This window comes from Coregonus clupeaformis, chromosome 17 (genome assembly GCF_020615455.1).
Source record: "Coregonus clupeaformis isolate EN_2021a chromosome 17, ASM2061545v1, whole genome shotgun sequence".
In the NCBI taxonomy this organism is placed as follows: Eukaryota; Metazoa; Chordata; class Actinopteri; order Salmoniformes; family Salmonidae; genus Coregonus; species Coregonus clupeaformis.
Window position 1 is genome coordinate 38,705,356 of NC_059208.1, and position 27,084 is coordinate 38,732,439.

General features: G+C 44.1%; 1 protein-coding gene across 1 annotated transcript in view; it reads left to right on the forward strand.

Moving 5' to 3' along the window:
* Nucleotides 1-26,471, forward strand: part of sdc2 (syndecan 2) — a 49,751-nt gene extending 23,280 nt beyond the window's left edge. Inside the window, exons 2-5 of the mRNA XM_041902995.2 lie at nt 19,302-19,416; nt 19,921-20,090; nt 21,107-21,236; nt 24,133-26,471. Coding sequence (XP_041758929.1) covers nt 19,302-19,416; nt 19,921-20,090; nt 21,107-21,236; nt 24,133-24,296 — 579 coding nt within the window. The 3' untranslated portion in view covers nt 24,297-26,471. The remainder of the gene's footprint in view (nt 1-19,301; nt 19,417-19,920; nt 20,091-21,106; nt 21,237-24,132) is intronic.
* The last annotated feature ends 613 nt before the right edge of the window (nt 26,472-27,084 follow it).

Genomic DNA, 27,084 nt, shown 5'->3' on the forward strand with positions numbered 1-27,084 from the left:
TGACCAGTGAGATATACCTGCTGGAGCGCAGACTACGGGTGGGTGTTGCTATGGTGACCAATGAGCTAAGATAAGGCGGGATTTGCCTAGCAGTGATTTATAGATGGCCTGGAGCCAGTGGGTTTGGCGACGAATATGTAGTGAGGACCAGCCAACAAGAGCGTACAGGTCACAGTGGTGGGTATTATATGGGGCTTTGGAGACAAAACGGATGGCACTGTGATAGACTACATCCAATTTGCTGAGTAGAGTGTTGGAGGCTATTTTGTAAATGACATAGCCGAAGTCAAGGATCGGTAGGATAGTCAGTTTTACGAGGGCATGTTTGGCAGCATGAGTGAAGGAGGCTTTGTTGCGAAATAGGGAAACCGATTCTAGATTTAACTTTGGATTGGAGATTCTTAATGTGAGTCTGGAAGGAGAGTTTACAGTCTAACCAGACACCTAGATATTTGTAGTTGTCCACATACTCTAGGTCAGACCCGTCGAGAGTAGTGATTCTAGTCGGGTGGGCGGGTGCAAGCAGCGTTCGGTTGAAGAGCATGCATTTAGTTTTACTAGTGTTTAAGAGCAGTTGGAGGCTACTGAAGGAGTGTTGTATGGCATTGAAGCTCGTTTGGAGGTTTGTTAACACAGTGTCCAATGAAGGGCCAGATGTATACAAAATGGTGTCGTCTGCGTAGAGGTGGATCTGAGAGTCACCAGCAGCAAGAGCGACGTCATTGATATACACAGAGAAAAGAGTCAGCCCAAGAATTGAACCCTGTGGCACCCCCATAGAGACTGCCATAGGTCCAGACAACAGGCCCTCCGATTTGACACATTGAACTCTATCTGAGAAGTAGTTGGTGAACCAGGCCAGGCAGTCATTTGAGAAACCAAGGCTATTTAGTCTGCCAATAAGAATGCGGTGGTTGACAGAGTCGAAAGCCTTGGCCAGGTCAATGAAAACGGCTGCACAGTACTGTCTATTATCGATCGCGGTTATAATATCGTTTAGGACCTTGAGCGTGGCTGAAGTGCACCCATGACCAGCTCGGAAACCGGATTGCATAGCGGAGAAGGTACGGTGGGATTCGAAATGGTCGGTGATCTGTTTGTTGACTTGGCTTTCAAAAAACTTTTGAAAGGCAGGGCAGGATGGATATGGGTCTGTAACAGTTTGGATCTAGAGTGTCACCCCCTTTGAAGAGGGGGATGACCGCGGCAGCTTTCCAATCTCTGGGGATCTCAGACGTTACGAAAGAGAGGTTGAACAGGCTAGTAATAGGGGTTGCGACAATTTGGCGGCTAGTTTTAGAAAGAAAGGGTCCAGATTGTCTAGCCCAGAAGATTTGTAGGGGTCCAGATTTTGCAGCTCTTTCAGAACATCAGCTGTCTGGATTTGTGTGAAGGAGAAGCGGGGGGGCATGGGCAAGTTGCAGCGGAGGGTGCAGAGCTGGTGGCCAGGGTAGTGGTAGCCAGGTGGAAAGCATGGCCAGCCGTAGCAAAATGCTTGTTGAAATTCTCGATTATTGTAGATTTATCGGTGGTGATAGTGTTTCCTAGCCTCAGTACAGTGGGCAGCTGGGAGGAAGTGCTCTTATTTTCCATGGACTTTACAGTGTCCCAAAACTTTTTGGAGTTAGTGCTACAGGAAGCAAATTTCTGTTTGAAAAAGTTAGCCTTTGCTTTCCTAACTGCTTGTGTATATTGGTTCCTAACTTCCCTGAAAAGTTGCATATCGCGGGGGCTATTTGATGCTAATGCAGTACGCCACAGGATGTTTTTGTGCTGGTCAAGGGCAGTCAAGTCTGAGGAGAACCAGGGGCTATATCTGTTCTTAGTTCTGTATTTTTTGAATGGGGCATGTTTATTTAAGATTGAGAGGAAATTACTTTTAAAGAACAACCAGGCATCCTCTATTGACGGAATGAGATCTATATCCATCCAGGATACCTGGGCCAGGTCAATTAGGAAGGCCTGCTCGCTGAAGTGTTTTTGGGAGCGTTTGACAGTGATGAGGGGTGGTCGTTTGACCGCGGACCCGTTACGGACGCAAGCAATAAGGCAGTGATCGCTGAGATCCTGGTTGAAGACAGCGGAGGTGTATTTAGAGGGTAAGTTAGTCAGGATTATATCTATGAGGGTACCCATGTTTACGGATTTAGGGTTGTACCTGGTAGGTTCGTTGAGAATTTGTGTGAGATTGAGGGCATCTAGTTTAGATTGTAGGATGGCCGGGGTGTTAAGCATATCCCAATTTAGGTCACCTAGCAGTACGAACTCTGAGGATAGATGGGGGGCAATTAATTCACATATGGTGTCCAGGGCACAGCTGGGGGCTGAGGGGGGTCTGTAGCAAGCGGCAACAGTGAGAGATTTATTTCTGGAAAGGTGGATTTTTAGAAGTAGAAGCTCAAACTGTTTGGGCACAGACCTGGATAGTATGATAGAGCTCTGCAGGCTATCTCTACAGTAGATTGCAACTCCACCCCCTTTGGCAGTTCTATCTAGACGGAAAAAGGTGGAACAAAGGAACTATTTGAGGCAGTTTGAGAGGGACTAGGGGTTCTACAGTGAAATTGTATAATAAGAACTAACCCAAACAGCAATAGGCAAGGCATAATTGACATGGGAGAGAGGCATAAAGCAGTCACAGGTGTTATTAGAGAGAGCTAAGACAACAACTGGAAATAGCGATAACGTTTGGGCTAAGGCTAAACAGAATAAACAGGACAGGGTACCGTGTAAAGGAACAGTCCAGCAGGCAACAGCTGTGCAGCTGAGTAATCATAAGGTCCAGTGAACAGCAATATGTGAGTCCGAGAGCAGTTCAAATTGGTGCTTCAGCACAGCTAGCAGGGAGCACAGTTGTAGTTTGCGTGTGCTAGCGGGCCGGGGCTGGCAGATGGATCTTCGTGGTCGTCGCAACGGGAAGCCTGTTGAAACCACATCAGACTATTTCGTCGGCAGACCAGTCGTGTTGGATCGGCGGGGCTCAGTGTCAACACTAGGAGGTCCCGTCCGGTTGACAGAGAGGTAGATAGCCGGGAGATGGGCCTGAGGCTAGCTCAAGGCTAACTGGTGCTTGCTATAGGGCAATGGTAATCAGCCAACAACAGGTTGCAGCTAGCTAGCTGGTTGCGATGATCCGGCGCTAGGGTCCAGTGATTCCGGCAGAAAGTCCAATAAGCTCTGGGTCGATAGCACGCTGGGTCGATAGCACGCTGTGCAGACTGTCCGACGAATTGTCCAGGCTAGAGCTAGAGCTGGCTGGTGGATAGTGTAGGCCACGGACAGTGGTGAAGACGCTAACGGTGACTAATAGCAGTAGCCATTCAGTTGCAGCTACACTATTTTCAGCTTACGGTTCTTGATGAAAGTTATAAAGAAATAATAGAATCCTTTCCACGTTGGGTGAGGCGGGTTGCAGGAAAGTCTATTTAGTTAAAGAATGAAAAGTAAAAATTGAGAAATATATACAAAATAGACAAAAAAACAAGAAACGGGATATTTACACAGGGACAATGAATAAAAGCGACCGCACTGCTACGCCATCTTGGGGTCAGATAACTGCACATTCTTCAGGAATTACAGCAGAAGGATAGAATTGGGCTGCGTAGCGAGAGTAAGAATTGGCAGATACATTAATCGATCACAATCGGTGGTTCCTGACGGAGGACAAAACGGTACATTTAGGAGGTTCTGGCCGTGTATGTGTGTGTGCGTGCATGCGTACGTGTGTGTGCCTCTCGGTCGAAAGTGTGTTTTCTGTATTGATAAAGTGGGCTTCTCCAAGGGTCCAGAGGGGGAAGATGCTCCTTCTGCCACACAATCATTAACGATTGAGAAAGCAGCCAGGCCGTGGTACTGGTACAGGACCTATTTCTGTTTCCACAGCTCAATTATTTACACAGAATGGAATATGAATGAGACTTTTTGCCTCCTCTTTCTCAAATATGAGCTCAGGGCTAGAGCGCTGCTTTGAACAGTCACACAAAAGCTCCATAGAAACCAAGCAAACCCGCTTTTTGTAAAAGCCCTGATATTTATATTCAGAGGGTAGCTTATATGCCTATGGGTTTTGTCACTTCATAACTTTATTGCATGGAATACAAAAAAAGAGACTGGAAAATCCTGGTATATTACGGCTGTTTTACAAAAGTTGTCTACATAATGTGCTGTAGATGATATTGTCCAGTTGTTTACCCCTGCTTTGTGAGCTGACTGTGGCTACGTTGTTTTTCAGTGAATAAGCCAAGAATGCACTCCCAGCAGCTGGCATGCATATGTAAAACATGGAGGGAAAATGATTTTCCTTTTGTTGTGGAGCGGTTTGTTTCAACAAACATGGAAACCAAATCGGATGGAGCAGTATTATTCTGTCAAGTGTCACACACACAGTCAAATGGCTTCCTCTCTGTAGTGGTGTTTGATCTCTTCCTGTGTACGAGGCCATAAATCGCTCCCTGAACGCCGGCTATAGCAGCTAATCTTCAGCAGATGCCACTTCCTAAACTGATAATCCACCCAGTAATTGTGTGACTGTGTGAAAGGTTAGTATGTAAGTGTGTCCTCCACACCATAGTGTTACCAAAACAGGAAGAGGCTACATATTTAAAGCTGTGGCATCATTCAGAGCAGCTTTGTTCTATGAGAATCTGAGGTTTAGGTACATTTTGTATGCATCTATGATGCACTGTTGAATAGTCTGTGACTGTCCAAACCTGTAAGGCAACTATCCCAGCTCCCAGGGCCTTGATGTGATAATGTCTAATTAATCGGCTATTAGATGATTCTTGGCTTCCCACTCTTCATATGTTGCCACTTGACTTGAGCATGCCTTTAGGGTTGTTATTGTTTCCATCTTACCTCATAGTGCGGTCAGTGTATGTAGCTTGCGGTGAGGGCTAGTGCCTCAGTGTGAAACTTTAGACCTGTCACTGAATCAGTGTTTGAACGTAGCGACGGGGCATGGCTACCCCGACCAGAAAACGACTAACCCCCCTGGTCCTGGATCACAGTCCCTGCAGGTTGTGCTGAGACCTGGTTGGTGCTCCAGTCATTTTTTGTGCTAGCGTCGGTTTTGTGCTCTGCTGGATTAGCCCTGGATAATGGGATCAGAGATCACCACCTGCCGCTCTCGCCCGGAGTCCTCCATCTCTTCTTCCCTCCCTTACACCATTAATGTTTCCTCTTGCTTCTCTCCTCCTCCCCCTGCCGTTACTGACTGTGTGTCGCTCCCTTCATCAACCTCTCAATATTCACTTTCCCCTTCCTCTTCATAGTCAACATCATAGTCAGCATCGTCATGCCCTCAGGTACACTAACAGATGAACAGATACGCCCCCCACTCCTCTCAGAGGAACTAGCGTCATCACCACTATGGCAACTCTCTCTCCACTACTTCTCTCCCTTGTTGTTCTTTATTTAATCTTGGCCAATATCTATTTTTTTCCTACCTATCTCTCACTGCCCACCCTCTTCCTACTGTCTCCCTCCCCACCTCCCCCCCCCACCAGAGTGCATTGCCCTCCTGACTCCCATGAACACAAATCCTCTTAAGGGAAGGGTTGGATGGGAATTAAATTGCTGCACTGTGAAGATTGAAGCAGATCAGCCACTGGAGCGGTGAAATCGTCCCCGTCCCCCACCTGTCCACCCTCCCTTATACACATGGCCCATATCTATCCAGATAAGGGCCCATTTGCAGCAGTGTGGGAGTGAGAGATGGACTGAGCTTTGGAGTAATTTGGCATAATTCTTTCAGCACAAATGGGGAAAAGGCCATATGTATAAATTAGCTTTAGTGTGGGTGAAAGAGCATGAACTTTTCCGCATCCCACTGGTCCGTTCTTAAGATTTATTGTGGTAAATGAAAGGAATAAAGATTGGAGATGACAGTAAACTCTAAAACTATGATCTAACACATTTGGAAAATAATCTTGTTACGTCAACACAACTTGACGTAACACAACTTGCCTGTCCATGCCTGTAAAATTGGATAAGTTATCAAATAAAAATACAACAAATCCTCAAAAGTCACATGCAATCTCCATTGCGCCTTGGTTACCAAGAGACAACGAAAGGCCCCCCAAAGAGCCACTTTTCTGCTTTACGTTGTGAGGAAGACAATATGACATTGTGGTCAAGTCACCTTTGACCCCTGCTCCTAGGAGCTCTTTCATGTCAAAGCCCTTCCTGGCTGCATGGGGTTAATGAGCTGGCTCTGAAAAACTCATGAGTTTCCTGTTAAGAAAAGGGTTAAAAGCCTGGATGGAAGCCGGACAAAGGCACACACTGCAACTTTTTTGACCACTCTGGCCGAGGCTTAGAATCTGGATTAAATTAAATTTTGAACCAGCAGCTAATTTATCCATCACGCCCCCCTCCCTGGATGCCATAGCTCTTTTAGAGGCCAGGGGAACCAAACACAAAGGCTTTGAGTGATGCTGATTGAAGCCATGCCTTTATCCTGACACACTGAAGGGGATAGCAGACTGTTTGAAGTGTGAATGAGAAGTGCCTTGTGACACAATGGCAACAGTGGCATGGATCAGAGGTAATGCTAGCTAGCGTAGTGGTTTAGTATAGCTGGCTTAGGCTGAAGCACATGAGTCGAGGTGACTGGTGACTTCTTTGGTCGCCTTTGTGCCTGAAATTCTTTCCAAGCATGCCATTGTTGAAAAGGCTCAGAACGGGGATACAGCCAAACAATACAAATAGGTCAGTCTTGAGAAGGTTTTAGATTAATCTACAGTTTGAATGTTTTGTATACCTTTTGGAGTGGTATACAAAAATGTAATAATCTGTATTGTGCTACTGTGTGGGCAGTAGAAAAAAAGCATAAAAATACATATTGTACAATTAATTACTCACGCACATGCCCATGCTTTGTTTACAAAGTGCAGTCAGCAGTGCAGAACATGGGTCTGGGTGAAAACATATGGTCCTCTGAGTGCTTCTATATGCTGTAGCATAGACCTCTCCTCCCCTTTATTCATCCAGGGGGTAGCTAGCTAGCAGCACCTGTGTTTGTGGAGGAATGTTGGATATGGCAGACACGCTGTGGCCTGAAAGGGTGCATTCATCTCCTGCTGTTGAGCCCTGCAGAGCACCAACACACAGACTAATAGAGGGGTTAGAGGGGGATCGGGGGGGCTGGGAGCTGGGACATGCGAGGGAGCATGTTTCCCTGTGTCTGTGTACATGTGAGAACACATGCTGCTTCATGTGTTTGTGCCGCTCTGCATGCTTGGAGGTTTGTGTACCAAGGCAGTGTACTAGAAAGGTCTGCCGGGCAGCCTCCCTCATGACCCAGGTGTTTATTCCTGTTTTACATAACTTATTTTCATGCAAAAACCTTGAATTGAGTCCTTGGAAGATGAAATTGAATACTGTTAGGAGGATTTGGTTCAGTCATTGTCGTTGTCCATGTCAAAGTCAAATTATACATTCCTCTTCTTATTCAAACAATGCAGTAATCAGGAATGAATCTTTGGTGAAAAGTATCCATCCTCCTCCATTCCCTCCCTCTGGCTCATATTAAGATATAAGGAAAAAGCGAAGGCCTGTTTTCTCTCTCCAAGAAGAGGACTTGGCAGATCCTCTCAGCATTCCTCCTCCTCCGATAACTTTTCATCAGGCAGGAATGCCTTTCAGTCGCTGACAGCTCCCAGCGGAACGGTACGAATCTGGACCACACGCCGGCCAGCTAAGCCAGCCCCGTGTTCAGGAAGAGCCCAATCACACTCGAGTGTTGCATATCAAGCCAAAGAGATGAGCGCTTTGAACAGAACCCAAGGCCTGCTTCCTGCAATATTCATCCTGCATACTCTCCCTAATGTGCACAGGCCCCATCAAGAATAGTCAAGCATACCTGCCAGCCTGGGAGCAAAAGTATTAATTTCAAATGGAAATTCCGGGAAACAGGCCTCTCTTCCACCTGTAGGCTAAAAGCTAAGTAAGAGATCATTAATGTGCTGCAGGTGAAGTCAGAAAGGTGGAATCTACATCTTTGAGGCCATAAGGACAATTAAACATTTCCCCCCACATGGCCACCAGGGATTTTACTACAGGAATGGATATCCGGTCTGTTTTATATTAAGATCATTGAGTCACGGTAGAATTACTCGGACTTGGGGAATGAGCTCTTGGGAAAGTGTTAATTTTCTTCAACGTGATTGTCTGGAGCCGACCGCGAGGCAGGCCTGCTCATTTTCCCCATGATTGAAAGAGCCTCATCTTGCTTTAATGTGCCTCTAGCCAAAAGTGCTTCAGTAGAGGTTACCGTGTGAGCCAGGTCTGGTCCGGCTAATAATTAAAGTTGAAACTGATGACACCGGTGTAATTGTGTGTGTGTGTGTGTGTTGGCTGCAGTAATTGCTCTTACCTGAGGCTTTCAAATGTCCCCTCATTTGCTTTCTCTTTTGTGCGCTGTCCTTTTTTAACTCTCTCACTTTCTCCCTCCCCTCATCAACCTCTCTTTAGGTGATATGAGCCATGATGAATAAGGCCAATGATTAACTGCCTGGTGGAGTAATTCAGTGTATATAACCTGAATAGATCTAATTTGTTAACTGCTCTTCCACTATCGTCCTCATAGTAATTTTATGGAGACGTTTGAGGACCAACAGTCATTGCCTTAATTTTCTCAAAGGGCTTTGCATGAAAATGTGGCCTTGGAAAGGATGTTGCTGAAAATGTCTTATTTTCCTGCGAACTGGAATGCGAAAGGAAGGACTGTTCAAACCTTTACTGAAAAGTACCTTTGTGATAAAGAGTATGTTGCTGAGTTAGTCAGGGATGTGTGAAATGAAAGCTAAGCGGGTACAAAGGCAGGACGAAAGAACAGAGCGTCTCCAACGACATTCAGACAAGTCATAACCGGTCAAATGGTGAATTTGCGAACACGGCATGGTACCTTTCCACTTCAGACGATATCAATTAGGGGGTCAGTGGTTTGCTGAGGATTGAAACTTTTCTAAGCCCCTTCCCCTCTCTCCCCACCCCTGTTAAACAAGCAACATCCTCCCCTCACAGATCTGCCCCCTGAAGAGACCTACCATTCATGTTTACACGGGCACCATTTTGACTGGCCCAGTGTTATTTGTGTGGATAGTGGACTTTATATATTGTAGTCAAGTAAGAACGTTGCTCCTGGATGTGGGAATTCTAGATTACTGATGCTTCTGAACTTGTTTAGTTTTTTGTTATAGCTAGAGGTCTTAGGGTTATAGAATATGAGACCTGTTTTATATAGGCCTAAGCACTTAAAACCATCCTATGCTTGTTTCTCTTCAGCCTTGCCTCTGTTACAGCTTCCTATTTCCACTGTGACTTGAGGGAAGAAACCTGCCACGCAGCAGCAAATCTTTCAGTTTCCCTCCTCACAAAAATAAAATGACTCGCAGGTGAAGCCCATTTCCCAGCATATTGGGTTTCCGAGCTGACAAAGAATCTAGGGTTTCTTGTGCGTATCAAAATATGTTTAACAGGGCCGAGGAATTTCCCAATTCCCAACCTTAGGGCAGGCAGTATTCCAAATGGTAGACTTGGGATTCCATAGAGGGCTGTGTGCAGAAAGAACTCTGTCACGGTCTACAGGCTTAGATGCCATAGAGCTGAGGTATTCACTAAAAACTTTACATGTTGAAACCACATGAGCCACATTGCTTCTTATTATTTGATTGGTACTGTGGGGGGTTTCACTCAAGGTTTACATTAACTTTACATTAGGCTCTTCAGGTGCCTCAGTGAATGGGTCAAGCAGACAGGCTTTAATTGGTATGCGGGTAAAATATTTAGTGGTCTGAGATTAAGTTAATTAGCCATAATGTGATGCAGCGTGTGTGAGCGTTCACACACATTCACACACCGAGACCACAGCGAAATTGGCACATATGTCGCATGTTATGTTATATTGCAACATTGCAAAATGATTGTGTCTCATGAATCGTGTTATAGTTTATGATTCATGGTCTCATTCAGGTTTACATTCAGGCCATTATAATACACATTTCTTGTCTTATTTGATCTTGCTGAACTGCGTAAATAGGATTGTACAGGTAGGGGTGAAAGCAAGGTTTATGTTATTGTCCCACGGCCAGACTATCAATGAGCCTCTGTTTTCGTTGGAAACCATGAAATTGACTTTCTTCGTCTCAAGAAGAAATGGTGCGATAGAGGAAGTCATAGCTGGAGTATATTGTCTCTTATTGGGCCTCTGTAGGAAAAACATTGGATTTCTTGGCACTGGCTCAAAAGAAAAGTATTTTGTTAGTCTGTACTATCAGGTTCTTTATGATTCTTGCCTCATGTTATATTTATGCAGTCTGAGGTAGATTAATCGTCAGTGTATGGGAGGACGGAGTTAGTCAAGCCTCTCTGTTCTCCTTCGTTAGACATTTTTGCAAAAACTACTGAGCCTGGTCTTATTTCAGTCAAACTGTAACAAAGGTTTCCCCAGCCAGCTTATGCAGCTCGTGTTTGTTCACATATGGATGTAGTTTAAGGTAGTTTGAGGTGCTTGACTGGACTTTGACATGTTGTTTGTTTGGAGGACTAAAGCAAAGCTTATGCTGAAAATTCTTTATGCCCCCCATGTCAGAACTTGACTGCCTTTTTGGGGGTATAGAATGTCCTTGCTTTGTGGAGAACTGAAGAAGCCTATATGTTTAATGGTTCTCAAAGTGCTGAGCATATTTACCCAGCAGTATGTGGTGAGCTGATCCAGTTCCATAGGGCAGCAAGGTCTGCTGGTTTTAATTCTAGCGCAGTCCCAGACAGTTTACTCAATCTTTATGAGGACATAAAGATCAGCTAAATGACTGCTCTCCGCCATTAATTTGATGATGAAGTCCACTGCACCACGAAATGAAAAGGTAACAAATACACCTGGAAACCCCCCCATGTCAACCCAAGTGTGGCACTGCTTTGAAACAGGAAGGAGCAATAGAATCTAGATTACTTTCTGAACTTTCCAAAGGAGCACTTCATTTCAGTGTTCATCATTCAGTTCATTACGAGTGATGAGAGTGTGGAATCAACCAGCGATCAATTGTTCAAAAGGTAGTCATAGAAACACTGTCAACACTGGTCTGTGTAGCTCATCTTAACTGTGTCTTTGTTTTCCAATTAGGACTTTAAAAACATCAATCATTAACCAGAAAGCCCTATTATGAATGCATTATTTATGCTATAATGCATGATGCAAAAAGGAACATGTGGCAAAGTGAGCTGCTAGCAACAAAGCCAGATTAGCAGATTCTGTTTCCTGGATTTTGTGGTAAATGTCAACACACACACACACCAAGCTACAAAGCTGTCCCCCACACTCTGGGAATAGCTCCAGGGCACACTGTCTGGTTTTAGGGAGAGTTTGATTTGTGTTAACTTCCTGCAGTTTCAGCCCCTCCCCTCCCCTCCAGTGTCTCAAAGACTATCAATTAGTTCCTTATTATTATCCCCGGGAGCGCAATAAAAGTTTAAGGTTCTGAAGAGCGCTGAGAGGCAACCCTCCACCCTACTCCCCCTCCTTTCCTCCACGACCACAACCATTTGCTTAGCTTGTGGGTCAGTGTTTGAACTCCCCCTCCATTGCTGTAGACTTGTAGCCTTTTTTAACTAATTTCTCAACCCCAATTACATTCGACAAGCAAACCCTCACCAACAAACATCAATTATGAAGACAGCTTGCTCCTGCCGGTTGTTTGTTTAGCATTAGTAGGTGCTAGCGTTAGCCTACAAAATGGCCTCCAACAGGTGCCAACATAGCAGTCCATTGTTGTTGTCATTATCTCTTAAGACATAAAGTGACACACTAAACACCACATAGGACTGATAATGATTTCAAGGTTTTACTGTTAACCTATAAAGCGTTACATGGGCTTGCTCCTACCTATCTTTCCGAGTTGGTCCTGCCGTACATACCAATACGTACGCTACGGTCACAAGACGCAGGCCTCCTAATTGTCCCTAGAATTTCTAAGCAAACAGCGGGAGGCAGGGCTTTCTCCTATAGATCTCCATTTTTATGGAACAGTCTGCCTACCCATGTGAGAGACGCAGACTCGGTCTCAACCTTTAAGTCTTTACTGAAGACTTATCTCTTCAGTAGGTCATATGATTGAGTGTAGTCTGGCCCAGGAGTGTGAAGGTGAACGGAAAGGCTCTGGAGCAACGAACAGCCCTTGCTGTCTCTGCCAGGCCGGTTCCCCTCTCCACTGGGGTTCTCTGCCTCTAACCCTGTTGCAGGGGCTGAGTCACTGGCTTGCTGGTGCTCTTTCATGCCGTCCCTGGGAGGGGTGCGTCACTTGAGTGGGTTGAGTTACTGACGTGATCTTCCTGTCTGGGTTGGCGCCCCCCTTGGTTTGTGCTGTGGTGGAGACCTCTGTGGGCTATACTCGGCCTTGTCTCAGGATTGTAAGTTGGTGGTTGAGGATATCCCTCTAGTGGTGCGGGGGCTGTGCTTTGGCAGAGTGGGTGGGGTTATATCCTTCCTGTTTGGCCCTGTCCGGGGTTTCTTCGGATGGGGCCACAGTGTCTCCGGACCGCTCCTGTCTCAGCCTCCAGTATTTATGCTGCAGTAGTTTATGTGTCGGGGGGCTGGGGTTAGTTGGTTATACCTGGAGTACTTCTCCTGTCTTATCCAGTGTCCTGTGTGAATTTAAGTATGCTCTCTCTAATTCTCTCGTTCTCTCTTTCTCTCTGAGAACCTGAGCCCTAGGACCATACGTCAGGACTACCGGGCATGATGACACCTTGCTGTCCCCAGTCCGCCTGGCCTTGCTGCTATTCCAGTTTCAACTGTTCTGCCTGCGGTTACGAAACCCCTACCTGTCCCAGACCTGCTGTTTTCAACTCTTAATGATCGGCTATGAAAAGCCAACTGAGAGACCTGAGCCCTAGGACCATACGTCGGGACTACCGGCCGTGGTGACTCCTTGCTGTCCCCAGTCCGCCTGGCCTTGCTGCTATTCCAGTTTCAACTGTTCTGCCTGCGGTTATGGAACCCCTACCTGTCCCAGACCTGCTGTTTTCAACTCTTAATGATCGGCTATGAAAAGCCAACTGAGATTTATTCCTGATTATTATTTGACCATGCTTGTCACTTATGAACATTTTTGAACATCTTGGCATGGTTCTGTTATAATCTTCACCCGGCACAGCCAGAAGAGGACTGGCCACCCCTCATAGCCTGGTTCCTCTCTAGGTTTCTTCCTAGGTTTTCGCCTTTCTAGGGAGTTTTTCCTAGCCACCGTGCTTCTACACCTGCATTACTAGCTGTTTGGGGTTTTAGGCTGGGTTTCTGTACAGCACTTCGAGATATTAGCTGATGTAAGAAGGGCTATATAAAATAAAATTGATTGATTGATTGATAATAAGAGTAAAATCTTCACGTTTGAACCACTGCATCTCGAATCCAGCCATTCTAGCCCACTCAAGCCAATTGCTCTCACCCAGTCACCTCCAATCCTTTCCTCCCAGCCAGGTCGGCCACCGGGAAAAGCCGTAGCCATCTATCCGTTCAGGGCCAATAAAAGCCACCTCGTAAACGTGTCTGTGGGAGAGAGATGGGAAGGAGGCCAGGCCAGAGTGGTGGCAGTATTGATTTCTGTATGGATCCGTGGCTCGCTGAGTTTACAGATAAACTCACACCTAACTGCACTACTTTGTTATTTAACACAGACACACCCAGGCTTTTTTTCCTTCAGAAAATCATTGACTTTCAGGGTTCACTTTTGTTTTCCGCAATCCTGGGGAGAGGAGACTGATTTATTTTGATAGTACAGTGGTAGCCAATGGTCTTAAGAAATATGAAAGGACAGCATTGCAAGTCAAGTACTTCTGATGTAATGGGCCTCTCTCACCCTCGTAGTTAATTTGAGGTTCTCTTAAGGAAATATTTTTGAGCGGGAGCAGAGCAACAGACCGACAAAGAATGTCTGAGGCACTGTCTGCCCTCTGTCTCTTGCTTTCCACTCCCGTCAGTGATGTAAGCCTTACTTTGTGTGCGAGCCCATGCGTGTGTGAGAGCCAATGTATGTGAGTGTTTTCGCGTGTGTCTGCATACCTTTGAGGAACACTCTTTTCCTCCCGTCTCCCCTGTATTGGGGTGAGTTAATATTGACCGTGTAAGAAGTGAATGCAATGTGTCAACACGGATTAGAGACGGGTCAAGATGGCTCACCCAAGTTACCCTACACTACCCCCACGACCCATAGCCACCCACCCCCACCCTACTGTAACTACCTCCTCTCAGAATAGCGCTAGCTTACAGCTAACTGCACACGCCATAGTGAGAGCCTCTTTGGCTTTCGGACACCGCCAGCCATGGGCTTGACGGTTTAACAGGCTTTTAGCAAAGCAACCTGCAGGCAACAGATTGTCTACTGCAGCGCGTAATCTCTCTCTCTCTCTCTCTCTCTCTCTCTCTCTCTCTCTCGCTCTCTCCTCTTTCTATATCACTCGCTCTCTCTCTGTCACTCTCCCTCCTTGTCACTCTCACTCGTTTCTGCCTCTCCTCTCTCCTCCCCCTCTCTTCTTCCTCGTCTATTATATTTATTTCTCGATATACACTAATGTTCAAACGTTTGGGGTCACTTAGAAATGTCCTTGTTTTCCATGAAAACATACATGAAATTAGTTTGAATAGGAAATATAGCAAAATGCATAGGAAATGTAGTCATTGACAAGGTTAGAAATACATTATTTTTAATAGAAATAATAATTGTGTCCTTCAAACTTTGCTTTCGTCAAAGAATCCTCCATTTGCAGCAATTACAGCCTTGCAGACCTTTGGCATTCTAGTTGTCAATTTGTTGAGGTAATCTGAAGAGATTTCACCTCATGCTTCCTGAAGAACCTCCCACAAGTCGGATTGGCTTGATGGGCACTTCTTACGTACCATACGGTCAAGCTGCTCCCACAACAGCTCAATAGGGTTGAGATCCGGTGACTGTGCTGGCCACTCCATTATAGACAGAATACCAGCTGACTGCTTCTTCCCTAAATAGTTATTGCATAGTTTGGAGCTGTGCTTTGGGTCATTGTCCTGTTGTAGGAGGAAATTGGCTCCAATCAAGCGCCATCCACAGGGTATGGCATGGCATTGCAAACTGAGTGGCGCAGTGGTCTAAGACTGTGCCACTAGAGATCCTGGTTCGTATCCAGGCTCTGTCGTAGCCGGCCGCGACCGGGAGACCCATGGGGCGGCGCACAATTGGCCCAGTGTCGTCCAGGGTTGGGGATGGAATGGCCGGCAGGGATGTAGCTCAGTTGGTAGAGCATGGCGTTTGCAACGCCAGGGTTGTGGGTTCGATTCCCACGGGGGGCCAGTATGACAATTTAAAAAATGATGTATGCACTCGCTAACTGTAAGTCGCTCTGGATGAGAGCGTCTGCTAAATGACTAAAAATGTAAAAAATATGTAAATAGCCTTCCTTCTTCAAGATCCCCTTTACCCTGTACAAATCTCCCACTTTACCACCACCAAAGCACCCCCAGACCATCACATTGCCTCCACCATGCTTGACACATGGCATCAAGCACTCCTCCAGCATCTTTTCATTTGGTCTGCGTCTCACAAATGTTCTTCTTTGTGATCCGAACACCTCAAACTTCGATTCGTCTGTCCATAACACTTTTTTCCAATCTTCCTCTGTCCAGTGTCTGTGTTCTTTTGTCCATCTTTAATCTTTTATTTTTATTGGCCAGTCTGAGATATGGCTTTTTCTTTGCAACTCTGCCTAGAAGGTCAGCATCCCGGTGTCGCCTCTTCACTGTTGACGTTGAGACTGGTGTTTTGCAGGTACTATTTAATGAAGCTGCCAGTTGAGTACCTGTGAAGCGTCTGTTTCTCAAACTGTCCTCTTGCTCAGTTGTGCACCGGGGCCTCCCACTCCTCTTTCTATTCTGGTTAGAGCCAGTTTCTTGGCAATTTCTCGTATGGGATAGCCTTCATTTCTTATAACAAGAATAGACTGACGAATTTCAGAAGAAAGTTATTTGTTTCTGGCCATTTTTATTCTGTAATTGACCCACAATTGCTGATGCTCCAGATACTCAACTAGTCTCAAGAAGGCCAGTTGTATTGCTTCTTTAATCAGCACAACAGTTTTCAGTTGTGCTAACATAATTGCAAAAGGGTTTTCTAATGATCAATTAGCCTTTTAAAATGATAAACTTGAATTAGCAAACACAACGTGCCATTGGAACACAGGACTGATGGTTGCTGATAATGAGCCTCTGTACGCCTATGTATATATTCCATTAAAAATCAGCCATTTCCAGCTACAATAGCCATTTACAACATTAACAATGTCTACACTGTATTTCTGATCAATTTGATGTTATTTTAATGGACAAAAAAATTGCTTTTCTTACGAAAACAAGGACATTTCTAAGTGACCCCAAACTTTTGAACGGTAGTGTACATTCTCCATGGAGACCGACTGCATCACCACCAAGCCTCCTGCTGGCCACTAGTTCATTAGGTTCAGACAGACAGTAGGAACTGTAGTTCTGTTCTAATAAAAGCCACAGTGCTGCTAGACCCTTGTTATCGCAGTCTCTCTGTCAGTCAGTCAGTCAGGCGCTAGGCTAGGTGCTGCTTGTTGCTTGTTAGGGTCTCGGCTAAGGATAAGGCGGCTAAGGCTCTGACTTGCTGTGTGGATTCTCGATGGGCTTTTTCCCAGTCATTCATACCAGTGAAGAGGGATTGTATTTTTTGCAGCCGACAGCTCACACTGTGTTAGTTAGGGTCATACCTGGAAGTGGACAATGACCCCCAGACATAGTCATTAACACTTGTGGGGGGATTTACGAGCACACAGAGCCTGTGTGTGTGTGTGTGTGTGCTTGAAGCATTAACAGATGTCTGTCCGCACTCTAGAGCCATAGTCTTTCTACAGAAAATGGCCTGCTTGGAAGAAACCCGTTATCTCTTGACTTCAAAGAATGCCAGTGCGTAGTAGTCAAAGTATGTGTAGAGTAGGCTTTGTTTGTGAAGAGCAACAAGAGGGGGATTTTATGGAGTCCCACTACACAACTACCACATCTTGAGCATCAGTTGCTATAATAGGCTAATTGCCATTTACACTAGTGGAGTTGATGAGCTGAAAGAGAACCGGTACTCTGTCTGGCCTCTCACTTTTTGTGAAAAGAAAGTAAACAGATGGACAGTATCTGGAAGGAGAAGAGGGTTTTCATACACGAGAGAATGGCCATAGAAAATAATTACTAGTAGCCTAATTCTAGAAATTATATTTCTATGAGGAGGGTGCTCCTTTGTTAGGGGTTCCAGGCTTGAACTCCCAGCTTGTGATAAGGATTCAAATGCAAGTCTTCCTGGAAGGTTAAACATGTCAATAGTGATAAGAGGCAGGAGTTTACTCACAATTTCCGCTCTAGAATTAACATCTGAATTGATTCACTATTATCTTGCTCTTTGTGCCATGCACATTATAGCAATGTCATTGTTTAGTTTCACTTTCTTTAGATTAGCGCTGTATTGAATAATGTGGGTGGGTACACGCGTGTGTGTGCATTCATTTGTGTGCCTGAGCGTGTGTGCATTCGGGTGCGTGTGTGTGTGCTTGTGAGCATGAGTGTGTGGCCTCAATTGCCTCTATCTCATTAGGGCCCTTTCTTGTGGCTTGATTTGTGGGCTCCATCCTTTGGTTCATTCATTGTATTATTACTGATGCATAGTGATGTGTGGGCCCAGCTAGTGAACTGAACTGGGGGGCTGGTGAAACAGAATAGGCAGCGAGGTTAAAATCAAGTTGCTTTGATCAAATTCATCCTTTGATCAACCAGCTCTGGCCTGAATGCCTTTCTCTTGGAAAGTCATTGCTCCTTTGGAGGGGAGGCAGATATTGTTCTGTTTTATCATCCCCTCTCTTTTCACCAATGCTCACCACCGCAAACCTGCCCCTTTGTGACGGCGGAGAGTGTTAGGCTGCTCTTTGAAGAGAGGCAGACAGACCTTCAAACACACTCTTTACCCCCACACCCGAGGCATTTAGGAGCTATGTTCACACTCACTCCCATAGACTCAGTTCGCTGTTTTATACACTCCATTGTACACCTATTGCAGTCAAAGTAAAACAGGCAACCATACATAGACACACACACACACACGTTTTGTTCTTCTATCCTTGTCAGGACCTAAACAAAAATGATATAAAAAATCCTATTTTCCCTAACCCTAACCTTAACCCTAACCCAAACCCTAAACCTAACTTCTAAACCTAACCCCTAACCCTAATTCTAACCCTAACCTTAAAATAGCCTTTGTTCTCATGCGGACGTGGGAAATGTCCCCACGAGGGAGAATTTTCTTATTTTACTATCCTTGTGGGGATTTTAGTTCCCCCACAAGGGTAGAAGAACCAACACACACACACAAACACACACACAACAACACAAACCAACTTATCACAGCTTCCTTCCGAAAAAATGTGTAATCCCTTATGTTTTATCCTCCAACATTCTTTTTTCCCCGGCCTTTTCTGAAAAAGCAATGAGTGTAAAATATAATCCTAACGGGACAAAAAACATTGGTGCACCACCACCACACAAGCACTAGCAACGCAGGGATGATTTATTGTTGGCCATCTTTTGTGGCCCTTTTCTAAAGCAGCATCAGTATGGAGAGGACATCACGTTCGGGCTCAGAGTGAGGTTGAATGGAGGTTGCCATGGGGCCTACCTAGCTATTCCACTTAATGCACACACGCACGAAGGTGTGCACTCGCACACGCATGTACACACACACACATGACAATGATGGCAATGTTTTGTCCATTGTGCAGTAATTTCACTGAGTTTATATGAAGTTGTGTGTAAAGGAAATTGAGGATGGATGACAACATTTTGTTAAGTAGCATTCTATAGTCTTGAGGGGGTTGATGCCTTTGCAAGTCACACAAACAGCATTGTTCAATTTCAGCTTTTCTATTGGCCAGTCCGTTAAGCTGTAAGACAAACACACACACTTCTATGGACTTTTACCTTGGCAACGATGGTGGGCGGAGCTAGACGTCTAATTTAATGGTAATCTGTTTACAGAGTGGTGTTATGACTCTGAGACAGTTATATAGTCCAGCGTGGTTTGTTGAGACAAGTGCCCTCTGAGGTACATGGACTACAATGTTCAAGCAAATAACAAAAATTGGCAGAACATACTGTAATGCTGAAACTACTAATGCAAGTATCTTTGGGTCAACTATGGCTTTGAGTCAAGTGAGAAGAACATTGGTGTTCACTTTTCAATGCAACTCAGTGCTTACATTTCTGTTGTTCTCCCTTTCAGACAGCGGACGCGGCCAAGTCGTCATCCGAAGTGGATGAACTTTTCATTGACGACATAGGGTCCGGGGGTTACTACCCTGAAGATGACGACGACTTTAACTCAGGGTCAGGATCAGGTAAGAGTCAGGTCACAGTGGCCTTCAACTGGGTCAACATAAACAGGCAGGCAGGCTGGCACTCACGCACACACACAAAAGGTAATTTCTGTATACTGTGTCTTTAAAGGATTCATTGGCTTTTCACCCAGAGTTGACATGTCTGTAGAACTGAGGTCTTACTTAGGTATTGAAGCCCCTTTTACAAAACTTTTAACAACAGACAGATGGCCAAAACAAAGCAGGCTGTATGAAAGAGCTTTGATAACTGTAGCGAACACTGTTCCCAGTGAAAAGAAACCAGACTCACTTTACCTTCACCTGTTCCCATTCTAGAATATCAGGAGGTGGCCTTGTCTGTTGTGATTGAATTATGAATGCGAATGTACGGTAGTTATAAAAAGTTATTATGAAACGCCTGATTTCACTTAGATACAGACTCAAACATAGACAGACATTCAACTGAAAGTAATTGAGTGCTGGTGAAGTAGTACAACAGTGCTATCTCCTCATCTTGCTCTGCAGGCATTGCTGAGGAGGTGATCGAGGAGGCGGTGACTGTGAGCACGCTGTACATTGCGCCCAAAGCAGAACCCACCCAGGACTCCACCAAAGACTTCACTCCCAGAGTGGAGACAGACATGCCCAGAGAAGACCTGCCTAGGGAAACGCCCAGGAAGCCAGTCAGAACAGAGGTGAGTGAACATGACAACCATTTAGACTGGCCCACTAAGCTAAAGATGGGCATTTGCCCGAACTGCCCTAGAACCAGTCCTTTTTTGCCACATATGGTAGATATTGTAAGATTGGAAATTGCCTACTATTTTCTATAGGGGCCTTTCCACACCCAAAATAACAGTTGAACATGCATTGACCCCGATGCTGGAATTCTATACATAAAAAGTAGTCATTGGTAATAGAGCCCTAATAGCACACTAATATTAAAGCATTTTGCTAGATAGTGATCTATGATCTTTGGTCTGCCCACAGATGAAGAGTATAAACCATCAGCCAGAAATCTTAACTCGTTAACATAGCATGTCATCAAATCCCTCTAATGCAGTGATGATAATACCCTCCAAGAGGTTCCTCTGGGGATAAGGATCAAGCAGTCATCTAGGCTCCTGATGTTGCTGTGGTTTGTTGTACATTATGCTGGATTACTGAATCAACAGTCATAATCTCCCATTTTGGAACACTACAGCATCAGCTCTTGGACCCCCCTTTGGTGTGTTGGGTGATGGCCTAGATTATTTCTTAGTTTAGGGGCAGTCACTGGCCTTTCAGCAGAGTCAAAGGACACTGGCCTGGTTCCGTTGTGGTCCCTTTCTCCTTCCTCTAATCCCTTACCATTCAATATGTACACATGAAGACACCAGGGAGGTGAAAGCAATACAGTAAAGACTCCACCAAACCCTCCAATAGTATTAGTGTGGCTTCTGCCATGTTGCTTTCTCCTATCCAGTCTTTTCAGATCTGTGAACACGGAAGGTGTAGGGCAGGGGTCTGCAACAGGTGGCCCTCGGGCCAAATCCGTCCTGCGAGTGATTTTACTTGGCCCTGGTTTCGGGGCTAGAGACCCAAATGGAACCAGGCATCTATGTTAGTACATAAACCATATCCCTCCATCTCTAACTTCCATTCTCCTGGCCTTTATGTTTGTAAAAAACCTGTATCCCACCATCGCTACTCTTCCATTCTCTCCTCCCAGCCCCCAGTACCCGTCACAGAGGATGTGCGCAAGAACCAGATCACCAGCACCACCAGCACCCCCAGCTCCCCCCTGGAGCCCATCGATGTTCGCTCGGAAAACCTCTTCCAGAGAACAGAGGTGCTGGCAGGTATGTACAGCAGCACAGGGGTTCACCATTTTCATACTCGACACAGGCTACAGTGTGCAGTCTTTGCACCTGTGTCTACACATCTAAATGCTGATTATGGGTTGTGAGCTGTCACATTTTTTTGATGATTGTCAGGTAATTACACTGCCATTTTATTTCTGAATTCTTGATTACAATGTTGATTATGAAGTAGGTCAGATGCTGGGTCTGGAGCGATGCTAAAATGTGTCTGCTGCCAAGATTGATGACAAGATAATCCGCGTTTGGATGTCTGCCGTGTTTTGTTGGTTGCATCTTTGCTGCATCTTTAGCATCTTTAGCTTATGCAGCAACTTCATATATGCTCTGCCATATAACACCTAATAATCGGTAATATAATTGTTATAACATTGCTGTTATACACTGAGTGTAAAAACCATTAGGAACACCTTCCTAATATTGAGTTGCTCCCCCATTTTTCCCTCAGAACAGCCTCAATTTGTTGGGGCATGGACTCTACAAGGTGTCGAAAGCGTTCCACAGGGATGCTGGCCAATGTTGACTCCAATGCTTCCCACAGTTGTGTCAAGTGGACTGGATGTCCTTTGGGTGGTGGACCATTCTTGATACACACGGTAAACTGTTGAGCTTGAAAAACCCAGCAGCGTTGCAGTTCTTGACACACTCAAACAGGTGCGCCTGGCACCTACTACCATACCCCGTTCAAAGGCACTTAAAACTTTTGTCTTGCCATTTCACCCTCTGAATGGCACACATACACAATCCATGTCTCAATTGTCTCTTTAACCTGTCTCCTATCCTTCATCTGCACTGATTTGGAGTGGATTTAACAGGTGACATCAATAGTGGATCATAGCTTTCACCTGGTCGGTATGTCATGGAAAGAGCAGTTTTGTACACTCAGTGTACATTGTATTTATTTCCTGAACAGATCCAAATTCCTTAATCATGCTGTTAGTAGGTCAGTGTAGTAATGGTGCTGTAACTATAATCCAAGGGACATTTTCTCCCCATGTCTCTCATGCTCTCTACAGCTTCTGAAAATAATATATAAAATACATTTCTACCCCTCAGTGGGACCTTCCAGAGTTCATAGCACAGTTTGCTCCAATTTAGTGTTAATTCACTTCTAATGAAATCCAAACTAGGAAAATGAACTCACTGGAAATGGCACTCTGATGCTGTTTTCTATGGAGGACTAAAAGTGCCACAATTAAATAAATAAATACACCATTAAATAATTACTTAAATGTGTCATTAATTAATTAAAATTAGAATTAAATACATAAATGTGTTATTAAATGTGTCATTAATTAATTCAAATACCGATTCATTTTATGTAAAATACATATATAATAATTTCACTATTCTACATTTACATTTCATGGTCCGCGTTGGAGTGCTTCCTGAATTACTTAAAACTCAAGCCAAACTGACCCATCAAAAGTTGGTAGGCGGAACCTAACGCCTGATTGGTTACCCTCTGCATCAAGCCAAGACAAATCAATTCCGGATAATGTCAGCAGGTCCTGCTTCTACATCCCTCTGCTAAGTTTAAAATGTCTCTAACCAACTCCCTGGAAAGTTCACGGAGATCCTCCATTGTCTCTATCCAGGTTGGCCTACTCTACTTTGAGACCAAAGCAATGGATCAGACTAGATTCGCGTTAGCCGCCCCACTGACTTTGATGGGTCAGTTTGACAGTTTTAAGTAATTCATGAATCACTGCAATGCAGGATCATGAAATGTAAATGTAAATAGTGAAATAATTATATATGTATTTTTACATAAAAATGAATCGGTATTTGAATTAATTAATGATACATTTAATTACACATTTATGTATTTAATTCTAATTTGAATTAATTAATGACACATTTAAGTAATTATTTAATGGTGTATTTATTTATTTAATTGTGGCACTTTTAGTCCTCCATAGTTTTCCTTTCAGTGTCGGAGATAAACATGTAGAGTGTTACAAATGGATTGGCACTTCAGTTCCCCTTTGTTCTGACATCCATCTGATAGTTACTGGGAAAAGTGACATGGATGAGGATAAATAGGGATATCAATACAGTCGTGGTGGAAATATATCCCACAAACATCCATCCAGTTTGCCACCTTTGCTCATTTGGATTTTGTTGTTTATTCCAAAGTTTGCAATGTAGAAAACTTACATCCAACCTTGAATATTTGTCTAACTATTGTATTTCAAAATTGCTCAAATTACCTGTCATGTAGAGATGTGAGGCCCTGACTTTTCAAACTGTCTGCTAGCTACACTACTTTTATCTCTGTTTTCAATTATTGTCATGTTGGCCACATCCACTGAAACCCTGGCCTTCACAAGGCTGTGTATACTCTGGATTAGAGTAATGTAAAACCCAGAGATCAGGAGTCCCAGGCCCACTGTGTGGAAACAGATCTGGCTAGCTAACCTCCTCCTGTCCTCTATACCGCTACCTTTCCTCTTTCTGTCCCCTATGGCTCCCACAAACTCCAATTGTCTGTAATCTAATTTACATTTATCTGCTCCACACCGAGGCGCCACAAGGTTTCTGGCTGGAAGCGTGCCAGGTTTCTTTTTACCCATGGGGCCGAGGCACCAGTTTAACATGTGGAAATAAAACTGGAGCAGAGGGGAGATTGTTTCGCCACAAGGCTATAAAGAAATCTCATACAAGTATAATTGGAAGAATTATTAAATCCTATTTAAATAGTTAACACGCGGGAAACAAGGGCATGTCCTGGGAGTAATGTTGAGTAGCTTGATAGGGGGATTGCGTAAGAAAGGGTACAGTGCATTCAAAGTTCCCTCTCTAAATGCAATAAGCTTTAATGTCCTCTGAATAGCCTTTGACCTCTAACCTCTGACCTCTTCCTCTCTGTCCACAGCTGTCATTGCGGGTGGAGTTATTGGCTTCCTCTTCGCGATCTTCCTCATCCTCCTCTTGGTTTACCGCATGAGGAAGAAGGATGAGGGCAGCTACGACCTGGGAGAGAGGAAACCCTCCGGGGCAGCCTATCAGAAGGCCCCAACCAAGGAGTTTTATGCATAAAGCCCCGCCCCCTCGTGAGAAGATTGACAAATCAGAGTGACAGTTTATAGCAGTCCATGACAACGACAAAACCTGTTCAAATATACTGTAACAACAACAAAAAAAGAAAAAAGTTGATTGAGGAAAAATTACATAAAGGAAAGCTTTTGCATAGAGTATTGTAATTTAGAAATTTTCTTTTTTTTTTTATGAAAAGCCAAGCATGGCTTATTTTATGGCAAATCTCAGTGTATTTAAACATTTTGTGTATTATTTGAAAAGGCAAAAAAATAGAAAAACATTTTAAAAAATCTGTAAAGGTGAGAAAAAACTATTGCATCTGTCTTCTGTCAAAGGAGCTGTTTTTAGTCGCTGACTACTTTTTAACTGTAGCATTATGTATTTGTAAAGAAATGTTTTAAAAGTGGAAATAATTGAATATAATTATTCTGTATCAATCCTATAAAAATATATTGTCCTAGCATGTCTGACGTTGATCTTTAAAAGGTGTATTTCATTCATTTATATTTTTTTCTCAGTTGTAAAAAAAAACTAAATGCCTTTGTAGTTTTCATGAAGCTTTTTCATCTTCATATTAATGCTGAAAACTGTCAATGTAAATGTTCTCCCTTCAGGTTACAATGTCAATCAATCTAGTGGAACTTGAGCGTTTCATTTCTTTTTTGTTTGTCTTGTTTGTTTTCTTTCAATGTTTCTTTTGGTCAAAATCATTTCTTATACAGCATACATGTTAAAACACAGTAATCGGTCTTAAAAAGCTAAGATGATTCAGGGGCTCAAGAAAAACACATAAGACCTACTTTACAGTATGTCTTGTGGATGATTTTATTTTATTTAATTGCATACAACTTTTCATATTGCACATTCACTGCATTGTTTCTCTGCTGGTCTCGTTCAGCTCTGAGTGTTTACTATGTTTGGGGTTAAATTTGGCTCTGGGGCATTGGCCCCCTGCCACGCCCAGTGTCTCCCCCTAGTTTACTCTGCCTGTCCCACCTGCCCCTGCTCCTCTCATCCTCAGCACTCTCTCCATCTCCTCCATGTAATCAGATTGGACCAGCGCCAGTCGAACTTTCGGCCGCCCCCCCCTTTTTCTCACTCCACTGTGTTGCCAGTGTTTTTGTCTCCCCGTGTCGATGGTTTAGCCCGGAGATCCTCTCTGACAGCCTTTTCTGTGCTACTGGACACGCACCAGCTGCCCATTGAAAATAGTCGGCTCTGTGCGAACCACGGTGATTCAGATCCAGTCATTAGAGGGAAATGGAACTTTGGATCCTTTATCTAAGGTTTCAAGTGTTGTGGTCAGTCACAGCATTTTGACTTGAGCTAAGGCCAATACATAACGTAAGTGCTGGCCCGCAGTTTGCTGATTACACCTTCCTCCGTTTAGTGGTGAGGAGCTCTCCTTTGAGCGATTCTCAGAGAGTGTGAGGTTGGTTACCAGGAACAAGACATAGAGAAATACACCATGGGATTGACCTGTTGTTGCCATCCTCTCTCATTGAAACGGTCACCTCTGCATGAAAGGTACAACAGGTTGTGAAGTTGCCTTTGAGATGTACATTAATGTGAAGTAGACGTTGTCATCTGAACTCCAACCACCCACGAGGCCATCATCCTCCCTGCATCCCCTCCTCCTCCTTCTCTCCCTCATTTCCTCCTCCTTCCTCCCCTTTCTGCTATACCCTCCAGCTTCTGCCTGCAACCTCTCTCTCTCGCTCATCCTCTCAGCTTATCATAGAAAAGATAGGTACTAAACTGCATACGCAAAACCCAAAGACTCACAGTATTCTCACCATTGCTTAAACATATTCCCATTATGGCCACATTTCTCTCTCATTTTCTTTTCTTAGTTTTTTTTAGCTTTTTATTTCTATTAGAGACTTGACCATTGAGTCCAATTGCTTATTAGTATACAAAAAGATATATATTATATATATAAATGCATATTCACAAAAGTTTTAAACCTTCAAAGTGCCTACCATTTGGAAATGTACTTGCTCTCTCGGAGAGCGTAAGGAGGTGCGTACGTTACACCAGGAGGATGATGATAATGACTGGCATTCTGTGAGCACAGATGACTGTAATGGTCACTTTTTTTTAGTCTTACAAAAGCAGACAGTATTGTACCTATACGTTGAAACAACACTACTGAATAAACATTGTGGCCTAATATCGATCTCGTGTGGGCTTTATTGATCCCAGTGTCTTTTCTCTTCACTGTTTCTTCTCCCTCAGGCCACAACCAATGACCGAGGAATACTGTATACTGGTCTCCCAAGACACCATTTTACAGATGCTGATATCTCGGTAATGATTAACATTAACTATATAGCATAAAAGCATACATTACTTATCTATTAGCATATAATGTATATCACCACCCGATAACCATTAAATAATGTTTGGGCTTTGATTTGGGATTATCATTGTGATGACTAATCTTTATGAGCGATGGATGAAGCATTATCATTTTACTGACCTAATCTGAATGGGTTCTGAATTGAGATTAGTACAATGGGGATGTAAAGTGCTAACTGGGAGATTATCCTGCCTCTGGTTTCCATATCTGTCACTAGTGCCATAGTGTTCCTGAGGCGTCCGGATCTGTTACAGATGGTGAGATTAAGAGCATGTGAAATCTTGGCTAGAGCACTAGCACACTACAACTAGCATGTGATCAAGGTCAGTTCATTCAGAATGGGGTTATTAAGGCTTTAGTTGAATAATGGTCGTGAAGACCTCAATGTTTCAAAGTGTTGAAATGGAAGAAACCATATTTTGGTCT